This window comes from Nematostella vectensis, chromosome 13 (assembly GCF_932526225.1).
Source record: "Nematostella vectensis chromosome 13, jaNemVect1.1, whole genome shotgun sequence".
NCBI lineage: Eukaryota > Metazoa > Cnidaria > Anthozoa > Actiniaria > Edwardsiidae > Nematostella > Nematostella vectensis.
This window is the reverse complement of record NC_064046.1, coordinates 12,288,925-12,316,207: the sequence shown is the minus strand read 5'-3', so window position 1 is coordinate 12,316,207 and position 27,283 is coordinate 12,288,925. Positions and strand designations below refer to the sequence as shown.

The 27,283-nt window shown below is 43.0% G+C and overlaps 1 protein-coding gene and 2 long non-coding RNA genes across 3 annotated transcripts in view; 2 read left to right on the top strand and 1 right to left on the bottom strand.

The window, feature by feature from the left end:
• LOC116603270 overlaps positions 1–1,157 on the top strand; it is a 2,303-nt gene extending 1,146 nt beyond the window's left edge. The window contains exon 3 of the long non-coding RNA XR_004290517.2: positions 711–1,157. This is a non-coding gene — a long non-coding RNA (uncharacterized LOC116603270). The remainder of the gene's footprint in view (positions 1–710) is intronic.
• A 3,431-nt stretch (positions 1,158–4,588) lies between these two features.
• LOC116603274 lies at positions 4,589–6,116 on the top strand. Its single transcript, XR_004290521.1, has 3 exons — positions 4,589–4,672; positions 5,271–5,346; positions 5,720–6,116. It is a non-coding gene; the product is annotated as an uncharacterized LOC116603274 (long non-coding RNA).
• Positions 6,117–14,969: 8,853 nt separating this feature from the next.
• Positions 14,970–25,716, bottom strand: LOC5519527 (cubilin). Its single transcript, XM_048721089.1, has 13 exons — positions 25,553–25,716; positions 24,789–24,818; positions 24,269–24,496; positions 23,638–23,803; positions 22,946–23,290; positions 22,357–22,552; positions 21,390–21,586; positions 20,169–20,900; positions 19,660–19,895; positions 17,982–18,120; positions 16,722–16,894; positions 16,001–16,208; positions 14,970–15,370 (listed from the first exon to the last, which is right to left on the bottom strand). The coding sequence occupies exons 3-13, from the start codon at positions 24,401–24,403 to the stop codon at positions 15,177–15,179; spliced, it is 2,721 nt and encodes a 906-aa protein (XP_048577046.1). The 5' UTR covers positions 24,404–24,496; positions 24,789–24,818; positions 25,553–25,716; the 3' UTR covers positions 14,970–15,176.
• Positions 25,717–27,283: the final 1,567 nt, after the last annotated feature.

The following is a 27,283-nucleotide window of genomic DNA, read 5'->3' as shown; positions in this document are numbered from 1 at the left end:
TTTTTGCACCGGGCGTAAGAAATTATAGCGCTGTTTGTACGGGGCTTAAGAAAGTATATCGCTTTTTGTACGGGGCTCAAGAAATTCTAGCACTATTTGTATGGGGCTTAAGAAACTATAGCGCTGTTGAAAGGGTCTTAAGAAATTATAGCGCTGTTTGTACGGGGCTTAAGTAATTATATCGCTGTTCGTACGACTCTCAAGTAATTATAGCGCTGTTGATACTGGGCTTAATTAATATAGCGCTGTTTGTTTGGGGCTTAAGAAATAATAGCGCTGTTTGTACGGGGCTTATGAAATTATAGCGCTGTTCGTACGAGGCTTAAGTAATTATATCGCTGTTCGTACGAGACTTAAGTAATTATAGCGCTGTTGATACTGGGCTTAATTAATATAGCGCTGTTTGTTTGGAGCTTAAGAAATAATAGCGCTGTTTGTACGGTGCTTAAGAAATTATAGCGCTGTTTGTACGGGGCTTAAGATATTTTAGCGCGGTTTGTACGGGGCTTTTAAGCTGTTTCTACGGAGCTTAAGAGATTATGGCGCTGTTTTTATGTGGCTTAAGTAATTATAGCGCTGTTTATAAGGGGCATAAGAAATTATAGCGCTGTTTGTACGGGGCTTAAATAATATAGCGCTTTTTGTAAAAGGCTTAAGTAAGTGAAGTACTGTTTGTACAGGGCTTAACCTCCAGCTTAACTGATCCACAGGTAGCCCTCTTCATGACGTACGAAACAGACCCTCTGAGTTCGTGAACGACGTGTCCAGTTTAGCTGATGACGTTGCACCTTTACGATATAATCTTCGAAGAAAACCTGTTGTATTTGAAGACGCTGTACTACCTCCAAGATTTGGTGGAATTTTTGGAAGAAAAAAATAGCCTGAAAATCTCTTTCGCCGTAGCAACTAGCGGTGGCAAAATGATAAGATACACAGTGTTATCAAAGCAAACTGCCTGATTGGTTCAACTGAATAACATATTTTTCTAATTGGCTAAAATGTGTATCACTATTTGCTACGAATACCAACTAATTGGAAATAATCAATCAGATACATAAATATAAAGATATATATTTATGTATCTGATTGAGTATAAAGAGTTCAGCCAAAGGCATTATAACATAATAATATTAATAAAGATATGTATTTTATCATAATTATGACTCTTATTATTACAAATGTTTTTATGAGGTTGCATTAGAGAGCCTGTTTGATTCTTTTTATTATAAAACAAAAAAACATGAATTTTGCGGTTCGATATCCATTCAATTCCACCTAGGCACGTACCCTGGTTTTGCCGGGCCCTCTCCTCCTCAGCCTCTTATGCCTGTCAAGGGGGATGGGTTTGGGGGGTGGGGGGCGCGTACCCAGGCCCTCTCCTGCTCAGCCTCTTATGCCTCTCAAGGGGGGTGGGTTTGGGGGGTGGGGGGCGCGTACCCAGGCCTCCTCCTCCTCAGCCTCTTATGCCTGTCAAGGGGGGTGGGTTTGGGGGGTGGGGGGCGCGTACCCAGGCCCTCTCCTGCTCAGCCTCTTATGCCTGTCAAGGGGGGTGGGTTTGGGGGGTGGGGGGCGCGTACCCAGGCCCTCTCCTGCTCAGCCTCTTATGCCTGTCAAGGGGGGTGGGTTTGGGGGGTGGGGGGCGCGTACCCAGGCCCTCTCCTGCTCAGCCTCTTATGCCTGTCAAGGGGGGTGGGTTTGGGGGTGGGGGGCGCGTACCCAGGCCCTCTCCTCCTCAGCCTTTTATGCCTGTCAAGGGTGGTGGGTTGGGGGGTGGCGGGCGCGTACCCAGGATTGGCCAAGAGCAGTCATAGCTAACTTCTTGAAAAAGCATAGGATTTGAAGATTTACTAATACGAAATAACCTTAATTTTTGGCTTCCATATCAGCCAATCTTGTTTTAAAACTGTCGTTTTACTAGCTGGCTCGGTCATTTCCTTATTAGGAATTACATATCAAATTTGGGAGTCCGCTTCAACCATTTTTTTTTTCGCAGCTATACCCGTGACTCTAAAACCCTGACACCGTGACGCTTAAACCGTGAAAGCTATAACCGTGACGCTATTACCGATACTTTATTACCGTGACAGCTATAACCGTGACGTTATTACCGAGACTTTATTACCGTGAAAGCTATCACCGTGACGCTAAAACCGTGACAGCTATAACCGTGAAGCTAAAATTGTGACAGCTATAACCGTGACGCTAAAACCGTGACAGCTATAACCGTAACAACTAAAATCGTGACAGCTATTACCGTGACGCTAAAACCAGGACGGCTATAACCCTGACGTTTAAAGCCGTGACAGCTATACTCGACGCTAAAACCGTGACATCGTGACGCTAAAAGCGTTACAGCTATACTCGTGACGCAAAAACCGTGACACTTTGACTCTGAAACCGTGACAGCTATAACCGTGACGCTATAACCGTGAAGGTAAAACCGTGACGCTATACCCGTGACGCTATTACCGAGTTTTTATTACCGTGACAGCTATGACCGTGACGCGAAAACCGTGAAGCTTAAACCGTGACGCTTTAACCTTGACGCTATTACCGAGACTTTATAACCGTGACGCTAAAACCGTGACAGCTATAACCCTGACGCTATAACCGTGACGCTATTACAGTGACACTTTATAAATAATGTATCTCATTGATAACAAGTAGAGTATTCGCGCGGTCGTGTTATAAGCACTGCCTAAACAAGGCGTTGTTTCCCTTGGTGCTAATAAAGAAAACGGAGCTAAATAAACAGCACTAAACACGAGCTTCATTCTCTTTTAGCATAGAAATGTGTCAAGGGTTGCATGTAGATAAATTGTATTATAAATTTATGTGTAAATTCGTTCTACCTGGAAGAAAATGAAATAGTATGAGAGTATGCCTTTCTGGCGCTGCGTGCTTACAATACACAATTTGTTTAGTGTAGATCGTAGATATTATAAGCTCCTGAGGTCATAACTTTGTTCGGAGTTGACGCCCATCTAAAAAAACTCATTATGTAATAATTAAAGAACAAATATAATGGAAACATTCATCACCACATCACCAGTATATATATATACCCTAAAGTTGAACGCAGTGGCTATATGCCCGACAGTCGGGAAAGGTCCTCAATGGACTAAATGCCCGACAGTTTTATATTTATTCAAATAACCCATTAAGTTGTCGACCTAGTAAGTTCAAAGTATTCTATATTTGTTGAGAAAGGACAAGCAAATCTGAATTGAGCTTTTTTGTCGGAATCGAATGTTTTACCTCGTCTATGTACACTATATAGTTGTAGTTTGTTTGCGGCATTTAAAGCCCCGTGCAAACTGCGCCAGCACCTGCCAGAATTGCTGGCGAAGTTTCGCTTGACTGACCATAGGACAAAGGAAATGTCAAAATGGGAAATGGACTTTCTGACATTTCCTTTGTTTTATGGTCAGTCGAGCAAGAATTCGCCAGCAATGTTGGCCGATGCTGGCGCAGTTTGCACAGGGCTTAAGAAGTTTCTACAACATGCTGCTAAATGTCGACAGTTCTCAATTTGCTAAATTATCACGGTAAATTCTCAACCTTATTTGTCTCGGGCATATTGACCATTTAGGACCTTTCCCGGCATATAGTCACTGCGAAAGAAAAAAGGACAACTTAGCCCAAATCCTTAATATTGGGCCTGTTTTGCCTATCCTCATCTACACGCGCCTTGCCCCAGGAAACTATAAAGGCTTTGCTGAACTTGTTAAGTTAAATTCAACTTCTTCTAAAAATTACAAACTCACTGAAAGTCGCATTTAGCAAACTCGACAGAAACCTCTATCGTGTACACGATTTTTTTTAGTACAGGCTGTGAAACCAAAATTACATTTTGTCTGGGTAGGATTGTCAATTGTTATTCCCTATCTAGTAGAAATTATATCTGTAGATTGGTGCCAAGCCTCGCCATATAGAATTGATGTTTTATACTTCATTTACCGAATTCAGTCGCTTTGAACGCAGTAGCATCCCCTCACCCAGCCGATAGAAAGAATGCTTTCTTTGTACCTTGGTATTTTGGTTGGGAGAGTGATAGACCGGGGCCGCTGGCAGAGGCTCCTTAAATGCTTCTAATAGGAAATAAAAGACTAAGGGTCATTCTAGTGGTTCAGAGAAAAATGATGCAGAGATTGGACGCTATAACAGCTAAGAGGCTTAGCGCCTTAAGGTCATGCGCATAGAAGGAAAGCTGATAACTGCACTTTTCAACAAGTTCTACAACACAAGAGAATCCCGACAAAAAACAATATGTTTGATGTACCTTAAAGGCTTGGCGGCCGCAGTTCTGTGTGCAGTACAAAACTCATCAATTCAGAAATCATTCTGTGCCTTAACATGCTTTTTGCGGCTACTGTACCTTCAGCAATGTCGCATTTGCCACCCTTGCCGGCCCTTAAACCGATACGGTCGACCGGAAAACTTTGTCTAATGAATTAAATTCGCACACTTATCATGCTCGCTGTCTTTTGAAATATAAAACAAGTTGGAAATGGATTTAGCTAGCGTGACGCGTGGGTAAGGGATACCTGTGATAATTGGTGAAATATTTTGGTGTTTGATGACAAGATGAGGGGATTTATATTGACTGTACTCCATTAGAACTTCACTAAGCCAACTCCAGTACTGAAACATCAGCCGAAAGCCGTTAAAGGTAAGTTTATCGAGCTTAAGCCTGATCACAGATTAGTGTAGCACTTTTTTTTTAGAAATGAGAATGTATGTTCTTTTTTTTTCTTCTGAAATGCTGTTTTGCTATAAGAGTAAGCCATATGGCTAAATGGCCTGTTTTGGCGGGAAAATATTTCACGCGCGCTTCATTTTTCCGCCATTTCGCTGTTTACATTTACAACCAAAATCTTATTTCAAACCGAACTAATACTGCGATATTTTAGATAAGAATTTAAAATGGTCTGGTTGGTTTCTTTTTCATTTATACTGGAGTTGGGGAGAATCGACAAAAATATATCACAGGACCTAAACGCTCGTCTTTCCCCAGTGGCCCTTTCATAAAAAAACACAATGTGCTTTATTTCGACGACACTTCCATAGATATTTTGAGAGTTATGAGCACTTAGTGTTAAAAAAAGAGTAAACAGAATGATGGACTACTTCGCATTAACTGCAGTTGAAGTTTCAGAAAACAGACAGTGGGACAGCTTCGGTGGTCTTCCCAATTCCTCACCTTGCCACTACAAGGTTAAAAAGGCCGAGGCCTTCGACTTTATGATTGGGTGTTCTATTTCTTTCAGGAAATAACAATGAAAACCCTTTGTCTTGTCGCTGGGATCTGCCTTCTTCTGGCCGTTACGCTTTTACAGGCACAAGGTGAATTTATTGATTTAAAACCGTTTGAATGATACTGGTTTCCACGCAAAGCTTGTTGAAGACGACCGCAAAGCAAGAAACTTTATATGAATGATAAGGCAACGAAAAGACTGTAACTTCAATCAATGATTGGTTTAAGTAATAATAGGGTAGCCTGCTATCCTGCTCACATCAGGGGTTGTTCGGAGGAGTTTTATTCCAAATGTGAATGCTTGCAAATGAAAAGAAAACAATTGACTCGTCCGTTCATTTGCATGTTATATGCGCATTTGGAACGAAGTTGTTGGAACTGACCTCACGAGACTCATCAATGCTTGTAACCCCGCTCTTCTGTGCAAAAATCATTTTTTCCCGCCTTTTTCATGACACACAGGGCTAAGCCGAGAATACGAAGAGGAGATCCGAGAAGGACTGGAAGCCGCAATGAGGTTCCCAAAATCGCCGTTTGACGCACAAGCCATGATGCGGCCAGCAAAGAAAAGCGACCTTCCTCCCAGATTCGGGGGATACGGCCGACGATAAAAACAATAATGAACAAGGCTAGGTATTACTAAAAAAAATTACAGGAATACCTCAGAAGGGAAATAAATAAAAAATTAAATTAAAAATGAAAATAACAATTTAGCTTGGTATGTACAGAGGAGGTTGTTAATGAGTGGCGAAATTTATCTATGCAGTGGACGACAATGCCTTTGTTTTAGCAAAAAAGGATGTAAATGTGCTGCTTGTATGTTATTTGATTCCAAATTAAATGATTTTAGATACAAGAATTGCTATGTGTACATATATATTTCAAAATATTATTTTTTAAGTGTTTCCGACTGTAAAATGTGCTTGAACATTTCGTTCACCGAGAGTTCAAATCCATTTCTTGTCTGGGAATAGCGCGTAGTCAATCATACCACCGTGACCAATCAATTCGCTTGCTGTGTGCAGTCAAATGGTTTAGACACTACAGTGTCACAGTGCACAAAAGCCATCGGTTGGTTTAGACGGTTTATTGACTGAGCGATCGTAGTCGCCGACAACGTATTCAGCTACGATGTACTGTACATATATTCAATTTAGTATAGCGAGGGGAGGGGGTTCTGAGTGTGCGCAGCTTTCCCCTTGATTTGTTTTCCATTTGATACGATACCTACGACTGCGCATCAGCCATCCTCTCCCCCCCCCCCCCCTCCCCCCAGCCAATCCGCTTGTACCCGCTGGTCGCTTAAGAGAATAACTACAAAAGAGCTTTTGATTGTTAGCAATAGCCTATCATTTATGACAGGTCTGTACCCGGGGGGGGGGGGGGGGGGGGGGGGGGGGGGGGGAGGGGGTGTGTTCGAACCCTGCCACAACGGCGGAAAGTAAAAGGAAAAAAATGCTTACTCACCGTCAGATCAAATGATCCGTTTTTAATAACACTCCATTCACAAGGATTTTATTTAAAGCGACAACGTCACTGGTTTACTACCGGTCGATTACATAACATTGTGAAAGTAAACTGATAATTGAGAGCGGATGGCCTGTTAAATAGCGTTGATTCTAAAAAACTATTTTGTCTTTTGTCGGTTGAGGTTTATGCCGGCCTTTCGGAGGTAAACTGGTGACGATCTTTAAAAAAATTATAAAGGTTTTACTGTTCCGGAAGCGTCCTTTTTATTGAGGTTCCTATACAAAACGCTCCTAGGTTTTAGTCATATAAGTATGTACCTGTATTCCATATTTGGATTTCGCGTAAAAAAATATCAAAAGCCTGGATTAACTAGTTACCAGGTTACCAGCTAGTCACCAGTTCCCTGATGCCTTAAAAGACGACAGCTCCCCCATAAATACTAATACCACCCTACACCTAACCTTCACCACCGCCACCCTCACCTCCCTACACATACAACACACCATAAACCCGTCCCCTGCACACCTTAAGGCCTGGCTAAACTAGGCGACACGCCGAGTACACGCCGCCTGCATGTTTCCTAGTTTAGCCACCCAGAGAGACATTGTAGCGAGCGAAAAATCTCAAGCAGCTACAAAGAAATGTTTTTCCGATAGTTGAGAAACATTTTCGTGTCGCGCTCTACATGTTTTTGAAGGCGGCTAAACTAGGAAATATCATACCGAGGAATTTTAGTTTCTTTTCAGATACTTTCTCCGTTGACTAAAGATGGTCACAGTAACTGTTTTTCTCTTCTGTTTACAAATCATAAAGTTTACGTGGCACCTGCTGTACGGCAATCTTAAAAATGACAAGAATCGTGCAGTTTTTCCAAATAAGGAATATATTATTTTCCTTATATGGAAGTGACCGCGTTTGTCAAAAACGACTCTTTTTGGTTAAATGTTCTTTATATGTTACAGGCCCGTAACCATGGGGGGAGGGGGGGGGTTTGGGGGTTTCGTAAGAACCACCCCACTCGAATGGATGGTCCGCTCAAATGAAGGAAAATTGAGTACCACTGCCAGCTAGGGCGAGCTACCTAAGGAAATCAAGTCCACTTAATGGGTAAACGAACCCTCCCGCGAAAAATCCTGGCTACTAGCCTGTTCGCAGGCGGTGGTAGGTGTTATCATCGCGAAATACCCTCGGTGATCGGGCGTCATCTTGTATTTTAAGCCGCGTCGTTCCTGGAGGCGAGCGAAAAAAACCGACGCACGCCCCCAGGTTCCACGCGGCTTAAAAATACAAGATGGTGCCCGATCACTGAACGGAGAGGGTTTTTCGCGATAATAACACCAAGTACCGCCTGCAAGCAGGTTACCTGGCTACGGCCCTGATTTACGTGACAAGTCGCAGGCTAAATGTCACGCTCGATATGTCGCCTAGTTTAGCCAGACGTTTAGGAATACTAATCAATCTGTTTTCGTTTGTGCAAAATTTGATCCCGCGGCAGAGGCAGAGGCACTTTCTGGGATTGCATGTGATGATGCGCGACTAGTACATTTACTGAGAATGTTATCTTTAAAGACATATATTATACTTCCAATAACCAACAGACCAGCCACCGCCCCCGCCACAATGATCAAGGCCTTTGCTAACCTTGACACTGAAACATAAAAGAAAGTACACTGTGTAGTACCATCATCAGCATCAGCATCATAATCGTCGTCGTCGCCGTCGTAGTCATCATCATCGTAGTCGTAGTAGTCGTTATCATAACCACGATCGTTATCAACAGGAGCAACTGGACCATCATCATCATCATCATATCATCGTCGTCGTCATCATCATCATCGTCGTCGTCGTCTTAGTCGTTGTTGTCCGTGACGTCGGACGTTTGATTGACATTTTTGGTATGCTAGTCGCATGTGCGCGAGTTTTTTCGAGAGAGTTCGATGGGTGAGTTTTCGGGAGATTTAGTCGTAATAAAACTGGAGTTGGAATTTCGATCGCTCTTACTTCGTCGAAACACGCAGTGCACGATGTTCGTTTTCAAAGTTCTGTCGATATATACCCCAAGGTCCGACGCAGATAGAGGCTGTCCGGTGGTCTTTTTTCTACATCTTGTATTGTGTATTGTCTGTGTGTGCGATTCTAAATTGGTCCTTACCTCAAACGTAAGTTTGTAGCGGTACCAGTTTGACCCGCTAATGGACCAAATACACGTCACGTCGTTCTCGTATTTGTTGGGATATTCATAACTCTTGATTTCTCCAGAACTTGAATCTTTTCGGGTGTTTCGCGAATATTCACTCGACACTCGGCATGAAGACTTCAAGGGAACTGTAAAACAACTGTAAATCATTTAGGGTGAAAGCAGCGAAGTGCGTGACATTCGTTAGAGTGTGACACGTACGTGACCGAGATTTGGTTTATTAGTACCGATAAATTACGGGGCGTAAAGCAAAAACGACAACTCGCCCCGAGATTTGGTTTACTAGTAGTAAGTAATTATAACACCTATAAATTACGGGGCGTAAAGCAAAAACGACAACTCGCCCCGAGATTTAGTTTATTAGTACCGATAAATTACGGGGCGTAAAGCAAAAACGACAACTCGCCCCGAGATTTGGTTTATTATTAGTACCGATAAATTACGGGGCGTAAAGCAAAAACGACAACTCGCCCCGAGATTTGGTTTACTAGTACCGATAAATTACGGGGCGTAAAGCAAAAACGACAACTCGCCCCGAGATTTGGTTTATTAGTACCGATAAATTACGGGGCGTAAAGCAAAAACGACAACTCGCCCCGAGATTTGGTTTATTAGTACCAATAAATTACGGGGCGTAAAGCAAAAACGACAACTCGCCCCGAGATTTGGTTTACTAGTAGTAAGTAATTATAATACCTATAAATTACGGGGCGTAAAGCAGGCAGGCAGCAGGTCCATTTTTAGTGCTCTCTAGAATTTTAAATTTTTACCATTTACGCTTTTCCAATATCGCTTCGAAATGACGAAAGGCCAGCCACTAACTTCTCAACACTACTGGCAAAGGAAAAGATGGCCATTTTATCGCGGCAGGCGAGCTGGAATGCAAGTCAAAGCCCGAGAACTTTATCGCAGGCATAACATTGACAAAGTTCGACCAAGACCAATGGACCGTGAAGCCAGAAGACCATCCTCTGCTCACAATCCAAACAACTGTGTACAGGTTTCTACAACGAATTCGATCCAGAAGACTCCTATTTCACTCAACGCATTTGTCCCTGCTTTGTTACTATCAAATGTGATGTCGTTAGCTCCCAAGATCGACGAAGTTCGCGAGGCCATTTCGAATGCAAATTTGGACCTCGCATGCATAACTGAAACCTGGTTGCGTAACCACATACACAACAATGTCATCGCTGTATCTGGTTACAATTTAGTGCGCCGCGACAGGACTAAGGACCAGCATGGTGGTGTCTGTATATTCATCAAGGATTCCATCAAATACCAAGTCCTAGAAGACCTAATGGACGACGAGTTTGAAGTCCTTTGGATCCAACTGCGACCTTCGCGTCTCCCAAGGGGAATCACAAGCATCGTTGTTGGTTTAGTCTACCATCCGCCAAGTGCTGCTGACGGGCCTATGCTAGAGTATCTACATAGTTGCTTATCAACAATTGAAGCAAGCTACCCCGGCTGCGGGACGATTCTGCTCGGTGACTTCAATAAAACTTTAGTAAAAAAATCTACTCGCCTAAGCAATGGTTTTAAATTGAAACAGCTGGTGAACTTTCCAACCCGCGGCGGAAACATGTTGGATCCCATCTTTACAAACTTGGGTGAATTCTACAACCCGCCCACCCAACTCCCAGCATTTGGAATGTCTGATCACTTCTCAGTTGACCTCCAGCCCGTTAAGCGCTCTAAGCGGCCGAGTACAAAGCTCACCGTGAAAAGGAGAGACCTGCGCCCCTCCAACAGGCTGGCTATGCCGCATATTTAGAAGAGGTTGACGTAAAATTCCTCCTTGACTGCAAAACTAAATGCGAGGACAAACTACAAATGCTGGAGACTATTGTAAAGACTGGCCTGGACACACTGGTTCCACAGAAGACCAAGACTATTCAGTCTAACGAGCCGCCTTGGATGAACTGCAAGTTGAAGAAACTAATACGGACGCGCCAGAACGCATTAGCTGAGGGAAACCAAGACCAGTACAGGAAGCTGCGAAATCGCGTAAACCGAGAGAGGAAATCTTGTCGCTCCAAATATTATGATGCCAAGGTGGAGCATTTGAAAGAATCTAAGCCGCCCACTTGGTGGAGAGAGGTAAAAAACTTGGCGGGATGAGCGCACCTGGGAGCCAGGACCCCGCCCTTTTGTACCAGCATATCGCAAGTGATCAGGAGGCGGGTTGCTTAAAGAACATTGCTGACACCATCAACACAGCGTTTCTGAGCCCGATGAATGTATTTGAGCCCCTTTCAGAGAAATGTCACCTCACCCCCGAGTCAGAGGGACACGCGTACACTCTCCAAGTCTTCCAGCTATCGGTCTTAAAGAAACTGGCAGAGTTGAACCCCTCCAAAGCTTGCGGACCTGACGGGATGCCAGGCTGGATTCTCAAGGAAAACGCCGACTTGCTAGCGGAGCCAGTTACCGACATTCTTAACTGCTCCTTTAAAGAGGCAAGGCTGCCTCAGTCGTGGAAAATGCAGACATCGCCCCAGTCCCCAAGCAGAAACCCGTCCTTGACGTAAACAAACATCTCCGGCCAATTTCTCTGACGCCTGTGCTGTCTAAGCTCGCAGAAGATTACGTAGTCGAGTAGCACCTCAAGCCTGCCGTCCTGAAAAAGGCCGATGTAAATCAGTTCGGGACTGTACCGGGGTCGAACACGACTCACGCGCTTATAAGCATGCATCATCTTTGGCTAAGTGCGACGGACGGAAACGGGGCTACAGCCAGGACCATCCTGTTTGATTTCCGCAAGGCCTTTGATCTGATAGATCATCACATCCTTGTGCGAAAGCTGATGACGTACGACCTACCTAGTACTATAACAGCCTGGATCGTTGACTTCCTCACGTCACGGAGACAGCGCGTCAAACTCTGCCAAGATTGTTATTCAGAGTGGGGCACCATCCCATCTGGTGTACCACAACGAACGAAGCTGGGTCCGTGGCTATTCACGATAATGATAAATGACTTATCCATTACTGAGGTGGATTTGTGGAAATATGTAGACGATACCACCATCACAGCAGCAATCCACAAGGGCCAGACCAGCAGCAATCTACAACATCTGGTGGACGACTTAGGCAATCAGGTAGCCTCAGATAAGTTCGAGTTAAACGAAGCTAAATGCAAAGAGCTCCGAATCTCCTTTGCGCGATTTCCGCCCGTATTCGACCCAATAATGGTTAACAATACTGAGCTGGAATGCGTTTCACAAGCTAAGATCTTAGGCGTAACCTTTTCGAGTGACCTAAAGTGGAACGCCCACGTAGATGAAGTTATCAAAAAGGTAAATAAGCGTCTTTACTTTCTGCGCCAGCTTAAGCGCGCAAACGTAAAACCATTCTATTTTATCTAACTTGCATTAGACCATGTACAGAGTACGCATGCGCGCTATTTCATAATAGTTTGCCCAAGTACCTAGCAGCAGATTTGGAGTCATGTCAGAAGCGTGCGCTTAGAATAATATTTCCAGACGACTCTGATGCACAGGCATTACTTGTCTCTAATATCACAACACTACATGAAAGACGTGAGGCCGCAACAAACAAACTCTTTAGCGAAGTCATGGCCAGTCCAAACCACAAACTACATAGGCTGCTCCCTCAGCAGAACTCTAGAATTAATATTAGGAAGAGGCGGGTCTTTGCCATCAAAGCCAACATGCAACGTTTTGCAAAAAGTTTTTTAATGTTCAATGCCTCCACTAAATTTTACGACTAGATATTTAATCAACGCAGTATAGATTTGATCAAGCCTGGAATTTTAAATTCATATTTTAGATTTTTAGAATTTTTAAGTATTTGACTATTGTAACATAACGCAACGTTTTGCAAAAAGTTTTTTTAATGTTCAATGCCTCAACTAAATTTTACGACTAGATATTTAATCAACGCAGTAAAGATTTGATCAAGCCTGTCATTTTAGATTCATATTTTAGATTTTTAGAATTTTTAAGTATTTGACTATTGTAACATAACGTAATTCAACCTCCGTGTTGCAAAGTTTTTGAATAAACCTATCTATCCATCTATCTATCTATTCTAGTTCCAAGAAATTACGGGGCGTAAAGCAAAAATGACAACTCGCCCCGAGATTTGGTTTACTAGTATAATAATAACTATACTATTAAATGAAATTATGGGGCCTAAAGCAAAAACGACAACACGCCCCGAGATTTGGTTTATTAGTAGTAAGTAATTACGGGGCGTAAAGCAAAAATGACAACACGCCCCGAGGTTTGGTTTACTAGTAATAAGGAATTATAATACCGAAAAATTACGGGGCGCAAAGCAAAAACGACAACTCGCCCAGGACACAAAACCGTACACTCCCCCTGAACAAAGAATATGCCCAATATGCTTAGTCAATGTTCAGCACGAGGAACACTTTATGATAAAATGCTTGGCATATAATGAATTGAGGGAACAAATGTAAAGGGGGTTTCAATCAGCAACAAAACAGAATCTAAAAGCAATGCCTCCGTCCATAGCATTTTTGAAGGTGATTAGTATGAAACAGGAGGAGTGCAACCGAAAAAGAAATATCTCAGTTTGTTTGGGAAGCAACAAAAATAAGGGAAAGTGCTTTGTAATGAGAATTATATAATGACTTCGTTACAAAGTGCGATGATAGAGAATTTATTGTAAATAGGAATATAATTGAAAACCAATTGTTAATTTTTTTTCTAAAATATGAATGTATTTGGAGCAACGCCCGTGAATCAAAGATCAAAAGGTGCCAAATAAAATAATTGAATTGAATTGACATGCTCCGCGATCCCTGCTTTCGTACCAGAGGCTCAAACTGTCAAATCGACTGGACGGAGTGGAGCTCATCATTCGCTTTTTACAGTCATTGTCTAAAGCTCGGAGCCTCTGGTACCAAGGGTATAAGTAAACTTAACTTTTATTTTTAGTAAACGTTCACATTGTCACCTTGACTGTTAAAACAATAATTTCCTTAAACTTTTTTTAATTTTAAATTTCAATTTTTAATCTTTTTTAAAATCAAGAACTGAGATGATCAGTTATCCGTTATTTTAAAAGAATGTATTTAACTTCGCCATAAACAGTACAACAGAAAAAAATATATATATAAACGTAACACTGGTCGGGGATCTACAACAGACTAGGCCAATTACAGTGGTGCAAATGATTGTTTTGACTTGTTTTTATACATGTTATATATGTTTTCATACCCATTTAAAAGTTAAAACCATTTGCAAATGTTTTACATATTGTATCCAGGATTTTTTAAAATAAAACGATAATTAGAACTGTCACAAAAAGCGTTTCATTAAACACATGTAAAATAATAATCATGACCATAAGTATTGTTTTCATCCATCCACGGGGAGTCCTCCGCCGGCCAATCAGCGCGCAGGGTTTACTGGTGCAACAAGCTAACTCCGCAGGCATCACGAGTGTTTTGGATTTTGTTGGGAAAAAAGGCTTTCATCGACTTCGGGCTTTCTTTGGCGTGATCAAGAAAGGGCGGGGGCCTGGAAGGGAATAATGGAGGTACCCCCTCCCCGCTACAGGTTTCCTAACCCAAATACTAACTAAAAGTACAAAACATATCAGTCAATCTTGTTTTAAAAACCGTCGTTTTTCTAGCTCGCTCGGTCATTTCCTTATTAGGCCTTACATACCATATTTGGGAGTCCGCTTCAATCATTTTTATCGCTCTAGAGCTTTGTAAATCGAGAATTTTCACGTAAACTTGCAGGAATTCGTGTTTACTACGATTTTGCTGGCAACCATCTTGGAAATGGAGCCCAGTCCCTAACGTTTTAGAATATCACAGGTCTCCAAGTACAAAAAACACTCGAGGTGCCTGCGGAGAAAGCTATGGTGCCATATATTCTCAGGGCCGCAACTAGAGCGGGGTCGCCGGGGGGGACCTATGAATAAACATGGCGTCTGCTCCTTATAAAATACCGAGAATGGCTGAGGCTCTAGCAACAACCCTACCCCCGCCCCCCCCCACCCCCCCCCCCCCCAAAAAAAAAAAAACACCACCCATACAATATTCTCTAGCTACGGCCTTTATTCAGAGTAGCTTACATATTTCATTTTGGTCTGAAGTGGTATAGATTTGTTATAGTCAAAGGGCCCGCCATAAAAAAAAAAAAAATATACACAGTTTAAGCGGATTAAACTGAGTTAAAACCGCTGTTTTCGAGTGCCTCCCAAAACTGAAGTCATATAACATCCTCAACCACTTAATAAATTCTGTTTATTTATCCCTTGACGTGAGTGCAAAGTTTGATCCCGCGACCGAGGCGCCTTCTGGAATTTCTTGAGTCCTTTGACGGCTGCTGTTCCATTTTTCGATAATATCATCTTTGAAGACAAATATAACACTTCCAATAAGGAACAGTCCTGCTATAGAACTCGCTAAGATAATCAAGACCTTCGACAGCGTCGACACTGAAATATAAAAAGAAAAACAACTGTTATAAATGGTAAAATTTGAACCGATAATAAAATGGCCACCAAAAAGCACACCTCCATAGGGACAAGTACTATTTTGAAGGACGACTCTAAGTGACACATCTATACAAGGAACACCTCCACTCAAAGGACTCCTTTTTACCGAGTTACCTCTATACAAAGAAAACCTCTACATAGAGGACACCCTTCAATGTACACCTTTATACAAGGGACACCTCTATACAAGTCTTCTTTTGTTTTGTTGCTAGTTTGAATTGGAAATTACCCGCTCCGCTTCATACCTTCTCGACTGAAATCAAATGACATGCTCCTTACACAGAGCCGTAGCCAGCAGTAGCGGATCTAAGGGGAAGGTTTAGGGGGAATTCACCCCCCCCCTCCCTTTTGGGCTGCCAGAAAGCCAAATGTAACAATAACAGAAAAATACCCCCTCCCCCCTTTGTCGATGAACCAAATCCGCCCCTGGCCAGGCCACGTAAGATTGGGGGAGGGGGGGGGATAATACAGAAACATTAAGAAAATATTGTGGGGCACAGCCATGCCATTTTCTGGTCAATTCCGTCTCTGTTACAGACAACAAAGACGCATATTTAGAAGTATACTCACATTCAGATGTATATTTAGCCTTGAAGCCTCCATAGCGGGTGCTGTTATTTGTCTTGAACTTCATCCACAAGAATTCTCCGGACGTGTAGACAGGTTCTGGAATAGTCTTGTTCCCACAGAATCTTCCCAACACTTCCTTGAAGCTGTAGCCATCGCGGATTTCCACGAAATCAGCTACGCAATTATCACTAGGCTCAAGGTCAAACGACTAAACCAGAGACAAATCAATGATAGGGGTAGATCCTCTGCACAACCTTTAGGAGCGTGCTCAGAGATAAATGTAGGGTGGGGTCCCTAGCGTTCTAAGCCATACCTGTACAGTTCAATAGGTTACAAGACCCATCCAGTTTTATGCTATCCAACTACACAAAGATTTCAACCTAAGTGGAATCAATCGACCTGGCGGTAACTCGCATGCCCCTCAGAAGACTGATTTAATATATCCCTTTTATGGGTACCCTTCCTCCCCCCATCCCTCCCCTCCTCCCCCCCCCCCAACATCTCCAACGCCGCACCCTCTCTTGAAACGCCCATGCCCTTGAGAAGACAAGAAGAGGTCTCTTTTCTGGGCTTTAACGAGAAAAAAAAGCCAAAGAGATAATACTGAATATTGAAAAATGTTTCGTTATTATTTTCGCAAAGCTTAATTTCCATAACTCAAAATTAAAATAAAAACACATAAATATAATAATGAAAAAATAAAAACGTGCAAATTACATACCTCAAAGGTAAGTTTGTAGCGGTACCAGTTTGACCCGCTAATGGACCAAATACACGTTACGTGGTTCTCGTATTTGTTGGGATATTCATAACTCGAGATTTCTCCAGAACTCGAGTCTTTCCGGGTATTTCGCGAGTATTCACTCGACACTCGACATGCAGACTTCAAGGGAACTGTTAATAAAGTAGACAATTGGTTTATTTTTAATTTTGATTCTGTTTTCATTAAAGAGCCTTCGTGAGCCACACCTATGTTTTGTTCTTTTTTATCCTAAATTGGAAAATTATTTTTGATATAGCTAATGGCTCTCTTAAAACAGCTGTTAGATGAAATAGATAGAGTTATACAACGACACTAGTAAATCACGCGCTATGATGGCCAAGGGTCCATGTGTTATTAGAGGACAGAGTAAGTACGCAGCTGCTTTGTCTCCTATTATCTTTGTTCTACAAAGGAGTTCTTCTGTCTCTATTCTTTGTGTCGGGGTGCGAATATTGTTTATTTGCCCAATCAAATTGCAGCTTGTAAGAGCTGCGTACTGATCCGACACACACGCTTGGCGTCCGCATTCGTGTGCACTCCACAAAAACTAGATTGTAAAGTAAGAAAACATTGTAATTATTGTATAAAACAGATAGATCAGGCCCGTACCCAGGGGCGGGGGGGGGGGGGGTACGAAATCCAAAAAAGTGGACCTTTTTCGGGGGGGAGGGGTAGGAAGGGAGTTCTCTGATAAAAACCTGACCACCCCCTTTGCAGTATCTCCACGGGACGTTTATTGTCGAATTTCGCTACATACCAGAGTGATCTATCTTATGCTTTATAGTTTTGTCTACAAATAGCACGTCTACTAAGAACCGAAAGTGGACATTCGGCCGTTGTGGGGGGTGCGTTCGCACCCCTGCACACCCCCACCCTCCCCCCCCGTAGATCTCATGGTTTTGTGCATCTTTCATGTAAAATGAGATGCCGTCTCGCACTTGGTATTTGCTAGGGTTACATCATTAAAGCCAATTGTCCGTTAGATAATGTAGAGGACACGGGTATAAAAAATGTTCACAAATGCTTATAAAAGGCCATAAATACAATAAGCGGTTGCCCAAGATGATCGACATTGTCCTTTTCTTCTTGTCAAGTCGTTTTTATTTTATTATTAACTACAGAAATCTGTTTCTGCTACAAATAAATATAGATAGCGCAAACGTTGTATCGTTGTATATGTTAGCAGTCAAAATTAAAAATAAAATATGTTCCACTCACGGAAATTGACCGTCTCGTAGCTTGCATGGAAGTTGTAACCGCTGTATTCGGTCTTGTGGGATACGAATTTCGCCCAGACTTGATTCCCTTCGGAGAACACCGCGGCAGGATCTTTATACCCGCAAAACTTACCAAGAAGCTTAAAAAACATTCACGTGAGTTCAACACCCGACTTGGTCGACAAGGAGCATACGGTGAGGTTCGTGTACAGAGTATAGTATACACTGCGATAATCGTGACATTTTAACGCGTGGTGAAGATGACGATATAGCCCGTGACGTGCGAAGAGTGTGACACGTGATGTGTGTGACAGAGTGACCCTTGACAGTGTGATCCGTTACAGTGTGATCCGTGACAGCGTGACCCGTGACAGTGTGACCCGTGACAGCATGACCCGTGACAGTGTGACCTGTGACAGTGTGATCCGTGACAGTGTGATCCGTTACAGTGTGACCCGTGACAGTGTGACCCGTGACAGTGTGACCCGTGACAGCATGACCCGTGACAGTGTGACCCGTGACAGCGTGACCCGTGACAGTGTGACCCGTGACAGCATGACCCGTGACAGTGTGACCTGTGACAGTGTGATCCGTGACAGTGTGATCCGTTACAGTGTGACCCGTGACAGTGTGACCCGTGACAGTGTGATCTGTGACAGTGGGACCCCTGACAGTGTGATCCGTGACAGCGTGACCCGTGACAGTGTGACCAGTGATAGTATGACCCGTGACAATGTGGTCCGTGACAAAGTGACCCGTGAGAGTGTGACCCGTGACAGTATGACCCGTGACCTTGTGACCCGTGACATTGTGACCCGTGACAGTGTGGTCCGTGACAGTGTGACCCCTGACAGTGTGACCCCTGACAGTGTGACCCCTGACAGTGTGACCCGTGACAGTGTGACCCGTGACAGTGTGACCAGTGATAGTATGACCCGTGACAGTGTGACCCGTGACAGTATGACCCGTGACAGTATGACCCGTGACATTGTGACCCGTGACAGTGTGAACCGTGACAGCATGACCCCTGACAGTCTGACCCCTGACAGTGTGATCCGTGACAGTGTGACCAGTGACAGTGTGACCCGTGACAGTGTGGCCCGCGACTTGGGCAGAGTGTGACAGGTGACGTGTGTGACCTGGGAAGTGATTGACAGCGTGAATCGTGACAGTGTGATCCGTGACAGTGTGACCCGTGACAGTGTGACCCGTGACAGTGTGATCCGTGACAGTGTGACCCCTGAAAGTATGAACCGTGACAGCGTGACCCGTGACAGTGATCCGTGACAGTGTGATCCGTGACAGTGTGACCCGTGACAGTGTGATCCGTGACAGTGTGACCCCTGAAAGTATGAACCGTGACAGTGTGACCCGTGACAAAGTGATCCGTGACAGTGTGACCCGTGACAGTGTGATCCGTGACAGTGTGATCCGTGACAGTGTGTCCCGTGACAGTGTGACCCGTGACAGTGTGATCCGTGACAGCGTGACCCTTGACAGTGTGATCCGTGACAGTGTTACCCGTGACAGTGTGTTCCGTAACAGTGTGACCCGTGACAGCGTGACCCGTGACAGTATGACCCGTTATGGTCGTAACAAAGTGGTAACTTGTGTAACAAAATAACTCTGTCGTGTGTGACACGCCCAATTGATTGTTGAGATGTGACGACATCGCCTACCTTTGCTGTTGAATAATCGGCACCGTCTCTGACCTCCACATAAGAATTGCACTGAGGAGACAGCTGAAGGGAGAATTTCAACTTGACTTTCTTGCCTTTTGGAACCGTAATTAACCAAGAGCATTTCATGTTTTTAGGAAAAATGCTTGGATATGCTGGCGAGAAGAAGGACCCGCTATCACCAGTCAGGTGTATGATGTTCTCCTTTCCTTGCATGGTACAATTTCCAAACGATGCTGAAGAGAAATATTTACATATATGATGTAAGATTTCGGGTAACCCTGACCTACACTTCACGGGTTACATTGTCACGCACTAAGCGAGTCATTCTGTCACGCATTTCGAGTCACACTTTTACACATGTCACGGGCGTCCCGCGGGTATTAAGGGTCATGAAGACACGTTACACTGTCACGCGTCACAAGACTGTCAGAAATATAACGGGCCGAATGGCCTAAAAAAATTTTCAGCGTTAGAAAAACAATAATAATCTCTTGTCACATACTTACGGTCGTCAACATAATAAAAACTTGCTTCAAATCCTCTCCGTTGCCCACTTCTGTCACTCTTAAACTCAAGATAGTTGGTATTAATGTGATAACCTTCAATAACTTTTGGCAGTTTCATATCCCCGCATAGTCTCGGCTGTCGATTAAACTCCACCATATCCCCGGTGCAGTTAGGGGAGTCCGGCAAATCAAAAGAGTCAATCCGTAGCCTCATGAGCTTCGCAAAACGCGGCACAAACCTCCATCTACAGTGCGCGTAGTTTGGATACACACCAGGGTACCCCGGGCTAGCGACTTTTCCTTCACTCGCGTTGATGGACTGCACAGGGTAAAGGCATGCGTACGTCTTCGGGACCATTTGTACCGCGCGATAACTGAAACGAAACTCCCATTTGGCTACAGACGACAGTGGACTAGACACATTAACATACAAGGAGTTTCCAGTCGTGTAGAATTTGCCAAAAAGGTTTAATTTGTTACATGAGTCGAATAAAACAGCACCATCTGTTCCATCGTAAAATACTGGTGTTTTTGCTGGGGCGGCCCAGCATGTCTTCAAGGGGTTGACATCAAACACCTCGACATAAAATCCAGGTTCTACAGTGATATTCCAAGCACATGTCGAGTTTGATGGAAGGGCGTTTTCAGGGTAACGGACGGTGCCGGCTTGACTGCGCATGTGTACGACGCCGGAGGACGAGTTAGCTGCGCATGTGCCGACTTTTGTGACATCTGCAAAGCAAATGGTGAATAGTCGGAGCATTGCGATAAAGCATGGGTTCTTATTGCTGTTTTCTGCATTTTACGAACCACGATTTCCAAAAGTTAGATCGCCTTCTGGCTTTCGCATCCTTCAAAACTTCCAGCATTGGAATGGTTTTCAATCACGTCAATCAAACGTCAGTCCGTTAGTTTGAATGTTGGAAGCCAGAGAGCGGTTTTTTAGCAGATAAGAGATTTTTCGCCGAATATTGAACACCCTTAATCGGCACATGTTTTAAACTTTGGTAATTGACATATTGATGACGTCAGCTTAGATCCACCTTCCCCTCTAAGGGTATTACCTAAGGGTACATAGTTGGAGTTGGCTAAGAATCCCAACAACCCCATCTCAACGATTTCTCACCAAAAGTCAGTGCTTGTCTAAGGGGTAATTTGCCATGAAACGCTGGCTCACAGTTTATAGAACTCTCCCTCCCTTCTCCGATGTTTTATACTCACCCAAGGGTACGAAGGTGTAGTTTGCAAAGAATCCCTGGCTCAATCTTGTAACGTTTTTTCCACTGAATTCAATCATAGCCATGGAGCCGCTCGAGACTGCATCAAATGAGGTTTTGTCTTTACCCCCAATATCGCATAAGAAGGACTTCAGAAATCGATATTCCGTGTAATTCATCCTGTCAAATATCGAGAAAGGCCTACAAAAATAAATAAAAAACAGTCATACAAGATTAAACAAAAGGTGAACCAAAGTTTTCCATTAGAGTATACCTCAGATACAGAAGCTTCGATTACAAAAGTTTCTGTGAGCCTGCATTAGATAGCCCTGGTCAGTCACGCCACTGTTTTGGTATGGAGACCTCCAAGGGTATTGTTTTTTATTTGGAAGACGAATTAAGTTAAAAATTCTATAATAACTATCTAAAATAGTCTTTAAAAAAACTATCGACGTTTAATCGAAATTCAATCTAATAACAAGATCGCAATAGCTTTCCTCTTTTGGGCGTCCCAAACAACTCCCCCGCGGGGGAAAAGGGGGGGGGGGACTATAAAAACTATAAAAACAGACGAAGTTGATCGTCGGCAAAATCAATTTTAATTATCCCTAGAAGATAGCATTTTGGTGTGGACAATAGAAATTCTTACCTCTAAGAGATTGCAATTGGGTGTGCTAGAAGGAATTTTTAACCCTAATAGATATCAGAATCGGACGAATTTATATATTCTTAGAGATAGCAGAATCGGAAAAATCGTTCAACACCTCTAATGGATAACAGTTGGTCGAACTTTTATACCCTAAATGATAGGAAGATCGCCCCCGTCTACTTTTCTGGAGAGCCCCCCCACACCCCCACCCCCCCCCCCCCCCCCCCCGGGCCAACAACTGACTGTGGTCTATAGCGAGAAAGCGAGCGGTTTGAGAGAACTACAAGCTATTATGTTATTTGAACAAGATATAAGGACTCACTCTAGAACGTTGCATTTTTCTGCTACCGACAACCAGTCGACATAGATGTTGATCACGTGATTTGGCGGAGCTCGCATCTTCCATTTGCACAAGAGTGATGGGTAACTGCTGGGTGTGGTGATGATGCCGGGGACTGGGTCCGAGATGGCGATATTTTCGTTCTGCTCCTTACTGTTGCTAGGGAGACATTCGGTTGCTAAGGTATGAAAAGGATGCATACGGTAATAGTTATAGTAAGAATTTTATAATAACAATATTGGCAATGGATAGCGGTAGCAATAAAAGCGATAACGATGATGTTATAAAAATGATGTCGATGGCTATGATGACCACGATATGATGTTAATGATGACAGAGATGATGACCATAATAACATTGGCAATGATGACGATGGCAATGATAACTTTGAGATGGAGATGGTAGTAATAATGATGATGATGATGATGATGATGATGATGATGTTGATGATGATGATGATGATGATAACGGTATTTCTGGTGATGATGATGATATTTAATGATGATTTAATGATGATAACGGTAGTTGTGGTGATGATGATGATAACGGGTAGTTGTGGTGATGACTCTACCTCTTTTTATTGCTGTAAATCTTATAGTAAATCCACGAAAGTTTCTTCGTTCCATGATATCATCGCTCGTGAACACGATTACCACGACCTCCCCCTCTGTAATCTTCTTGTCGTACGACACACATCTAAGCTCCATGATTTCATCTCCGTCGTCGTAGATCTTAAGTGAGTCGTTAGGGCAGTTTACAATGCTCTCGATGTCCAGTTTAACAAAGTAACCTGATGGTGCATTTACACGCCAAGAACAGTTCATATTCCTTGGATATATTTTCATGTCAAAGTATGGACTTGTGAGGACTGATGATGAGTTGGCGGTTAAGTTGAAGGTTTGATCTAATGTACAGACTGAAATTTGGAAAGTAATAATTTAGTTAGGTTAATGGCATGGGATCTCAGAGTCGTAACAGGGGGTGGGACTGGGGGCATATGCTCTCCCCTCCCCAAAATATTTTCAAAAATGATCAATAGGGGCGTGGCTGTGCCCCCCTGATATTTACTTAATGTTTCGGTGATAAACTAAGCGGCCTCCAGATGGAATTGGGGGGCAAAAGCGGCCAGACAGACTGAATAAGGGGGCAAATGTGCCCGGACAGACTGGGTTGGAGAGCAAAAGCGGCCGGGAAAACGGGGTTCAGGTCCCTGTTACTTGTAATTGTAGTAGATGTTATGGTTTCGTTTAATGCGACACAAACCTTTTTCTCTGACTGCTGTAAACGTGAAGGAGACGTAGAATAAATCGGGATATACACTTCCGATTTTGTTCTCGACATAGACGTATCGACCCAAGCTGAGCTCCCTATATGGCCCCGAGCACACCTGGTTTAACCTTGAGCTCAATGTGTTTGGACCATCATAGACCTTGTATATAACAGACAAGAAATAATAAAAGAAATAATATATATCATAGAACAAAGCAGGAACTATAAATATCAAAGCCAACAACCAAACAGGTACATTTGTGGTGTACATATTTTGGTGTGTGTGTGTGTGGGGGGGGGGGGGGGGGGGGGGGGGAGGGCGCTTCCGCTTCCGGCTCGCATGTTTGATTGACAGTCGCTTTGATTGTCTTGTGTGATCACGGTATTGTTGTGTCATATTTTTTATGAGAGTTCAAGAGCTGTTAGTAAGCTTTCCATTGGCTAATTCAAGCAAGTAACCAAGATATTTTCAATCAAATATCGTCAATAAAACATCATACTTCATTCGTTGATTGTTATTTTGAAGTTTCCTCACGAATAAATTGCTGTATTTTCAACGATAAACAATAACAAAGGATTGGGTGATTGACATTTTTTAACTAAAGCATTCTAGAGACATTGTTACCTTAGAGTACATATTGCAGGTTCCGTTAGTTGTTGGTGTCCAGAAAGCTTTTCCTTTTATCACGATTACGTGACCAGGGGGTGCCGTGACATTCCAGGAAATGGATGCGTCAGTAACAGAAGTGTTGTAGTTCATCCGAAGTAGACAGCGCTAACATTGTAGTCGTGTTGAGGGCGTAATGATACACCTTATTAAACCCAGTAGTCAGATTAGTCCTGATCTCGACATCTGAAGACGGGCAACAACCAAATAAGGAAGAGAAAATCGAGAGTGAGAAGAAGAAGAACCTGTGAGTGTGTGTGTGTGTGTGGGGGGGGGTAGGGGGGGGGGTGGGGGGGTGGGTTAAGCAAACTTGAAGCAGTGAAATTGAACCATTAAACACTTCAGTCTTTTTAGATGTGCAATTTCCTAATTCAACGGGATTGTAAATGCTCGAAGATCCTGCAGGCTGCGTCCTTTCTTGTTCTTATTTCAAAAAATGGTCCTATCGATTGTATTCGAGGATTACACACATACTTACTTTCTTCAGTATCTTGTCCATGGCATAGAACTAAGCAGGTTTTTAGAGATGCAAAAGAAATAAAAAAAAATATGTTTAAACTAATAATTCATAAATATTATTCCTGGGTCTGGGTTCGCCCCTAGTAGTGAAGCCGTGAAATTATAATGCGTTTCTTTGTCTTAGCTCAATTGCATAATTAAAAAATAACATAAGTTCATTTTTAATCCTCTTTTTTAACGTATTGAGAACAAAATATAAAGTTTCTTTTGATTGACCTTTCCATAAATTCAATGCAGGAAATCTGCCAAAATGAGAGAGTATTTGCCGGGGCAGCTTGACAAATATTTTCTCAAATATCGTATCATTGGTCACGCTATTATAAAAGATCTCCCAAAGTTATTTTCGCTTAAGAACATGCTTTAGCATTGTCTTGATTATCATATACATAAAGGGTTTAGGTATCAGCTTTTTTTGGTACCAGCAGTGGCAGTTATATTGGATACAATGATATTACAAGGCTACGCTACAATGCTGTTGACTCAATATTCCGCTTTACGATTGTAAAATATATCTACATTTTCATACAGCATTCATAACAGTAATAAACGCGAAAGTAACATGTTTTGTTAGGTCAAGACCCCAATCTCTTACTTAATGGATTTGAACTGATCTGACATTAGAATTCGGCGTATGATTTCGGATGGCTATTTTGTGTACATATCGACGTGTGTACATATCGACGTGTAATGGTAGATGATTTCACGCGCAATAATAGGACTTACCGATAAAAAAGAAAAGTGACGATATTCTTGCCATGCTGTTCCTAGCTAAACAATTTTATAAGTGGCCTTATGTAAAGCGAGAGAAGTGAATTCGTGATAAGTGCAGCTGAGTTTATAAGATCTGCAAGATGGCTGTTGTTTTCCTTGGACACATCATTGTCTAGTTGGTTAATATTTGACATGACATACTGGAAGCGAGGCTAAAATAAGCCTAACGCAAGCAAATGTGACTTTTCGGCCCTTTTCTTGTCAGTTTACGTCGAAAATAGGGCAAAATTTATAATGTTGACTCCCGATCACAAAAACAAACCTTCAAGGGAAATTTAAAATAGCAACGTGAAATTGCATCGAAAATTAGCGAGATTCAATTCGTCAAATACAGGCAAGAGATTCAAAAGCGGGGCAAGTGTATGTGTTTTGGAATGAAGAAAGTGGCTCAAGTTCAAGTTATCGAAGAGTTGAGGAGCTAGTACCCAGGATTTGAATATAAGGGGGCTGTGGACAGGAAGGGGCGTGGGAGTGCATTTGTAAACGGCTTTGACCGCTTGTAGTCGAGAAGGGAGGGTCTTTTGTACACCCCATATAGCAGGCTAATAAAGTAGTCTTCTTTGCAGCCGACCGAGGTCGGAGTTACGCAAAAACACTTCGGAGCGGAGACTAGCTAATAAGCGCCTGCATTGACTTTGTTGTAGGTATCGGGGAGTAAATTCACATGCTCGAAGCCCCAGCGGTCTCTACGGGCACCCGAAGAAAGAAAGACGCTGAACCTCAAGAACCCGGAACATCAATAATTAGTAACCTTGGGTACCAAAGACTCCAAGCTTCACTCGAGCCGCGAAGCGGCGTCAACGACTGAGCCATTTGAAGAAAACGTTGTCGTTCTGGGGATCTGGTGCCGAGGACTCTTAGTTTCTTTTCAGGTAGTTTCTCCATTGACTAAAGATGGTCTAGTCACTGTTTTTTTCTTCTGATTACAAGACATAAAGTTTACAAAGCACAAAAATCATGCAGCTTTTGCAAATAAGAAATATATTCCTTATATGGAAATGACCGCGTTTGGCAAAAACGACAATTTTTGGCTAAATTTACTTGATATGGAAGCGACGCTGAGTCGTTGACGCCCTTCGCGGCTCGACTGGGAGCCTCTGGCACTAAGGTCAATAATTAGTTTGAGTTTTGTGTAGATCACAAACGGACAACTTCCATTGTATTACTGAGGGTAGTTGCGCTCTTTGGTCAAATATTTGTTAATGAGTACTATTACTACTAGTCACATATGACTATGGCTGTAAACTATAATGTGCTAAGTGACTGTAATCCCAGGGCCGTAGCAGGGGGTGGGGCACTGGGGGCATGTGCCCCCTCCCCCAAATATTTTAAACAATTATAAGGAAATGATCAGCAGGGGCGAGGCTGTGCCACCCCCCCCCCCCACAATATTTTACTAATGTTTCTGTATTGTGCCCCCCCCCACAATATTTTCTTAATGTTTCTGTATTGTGCCCCCCCCCCCCCCCCCCAATCTTACGTGGCCTGCTATGGCTCTGAATCCCCCATAAGGAAACATCTATTGATTAAGAGATGTGTTAGAACTGCATTTCTTCGAATCGCATTTACTTTGTGATATTGGTTATTTGCAATTTACCAAATGTTGGTGACAGGGCGCGTCTATTTCTAAAACTGAGCACATGAAACAACTTTTCAGTTACGCGTAGATTTGTAGGAACAGGG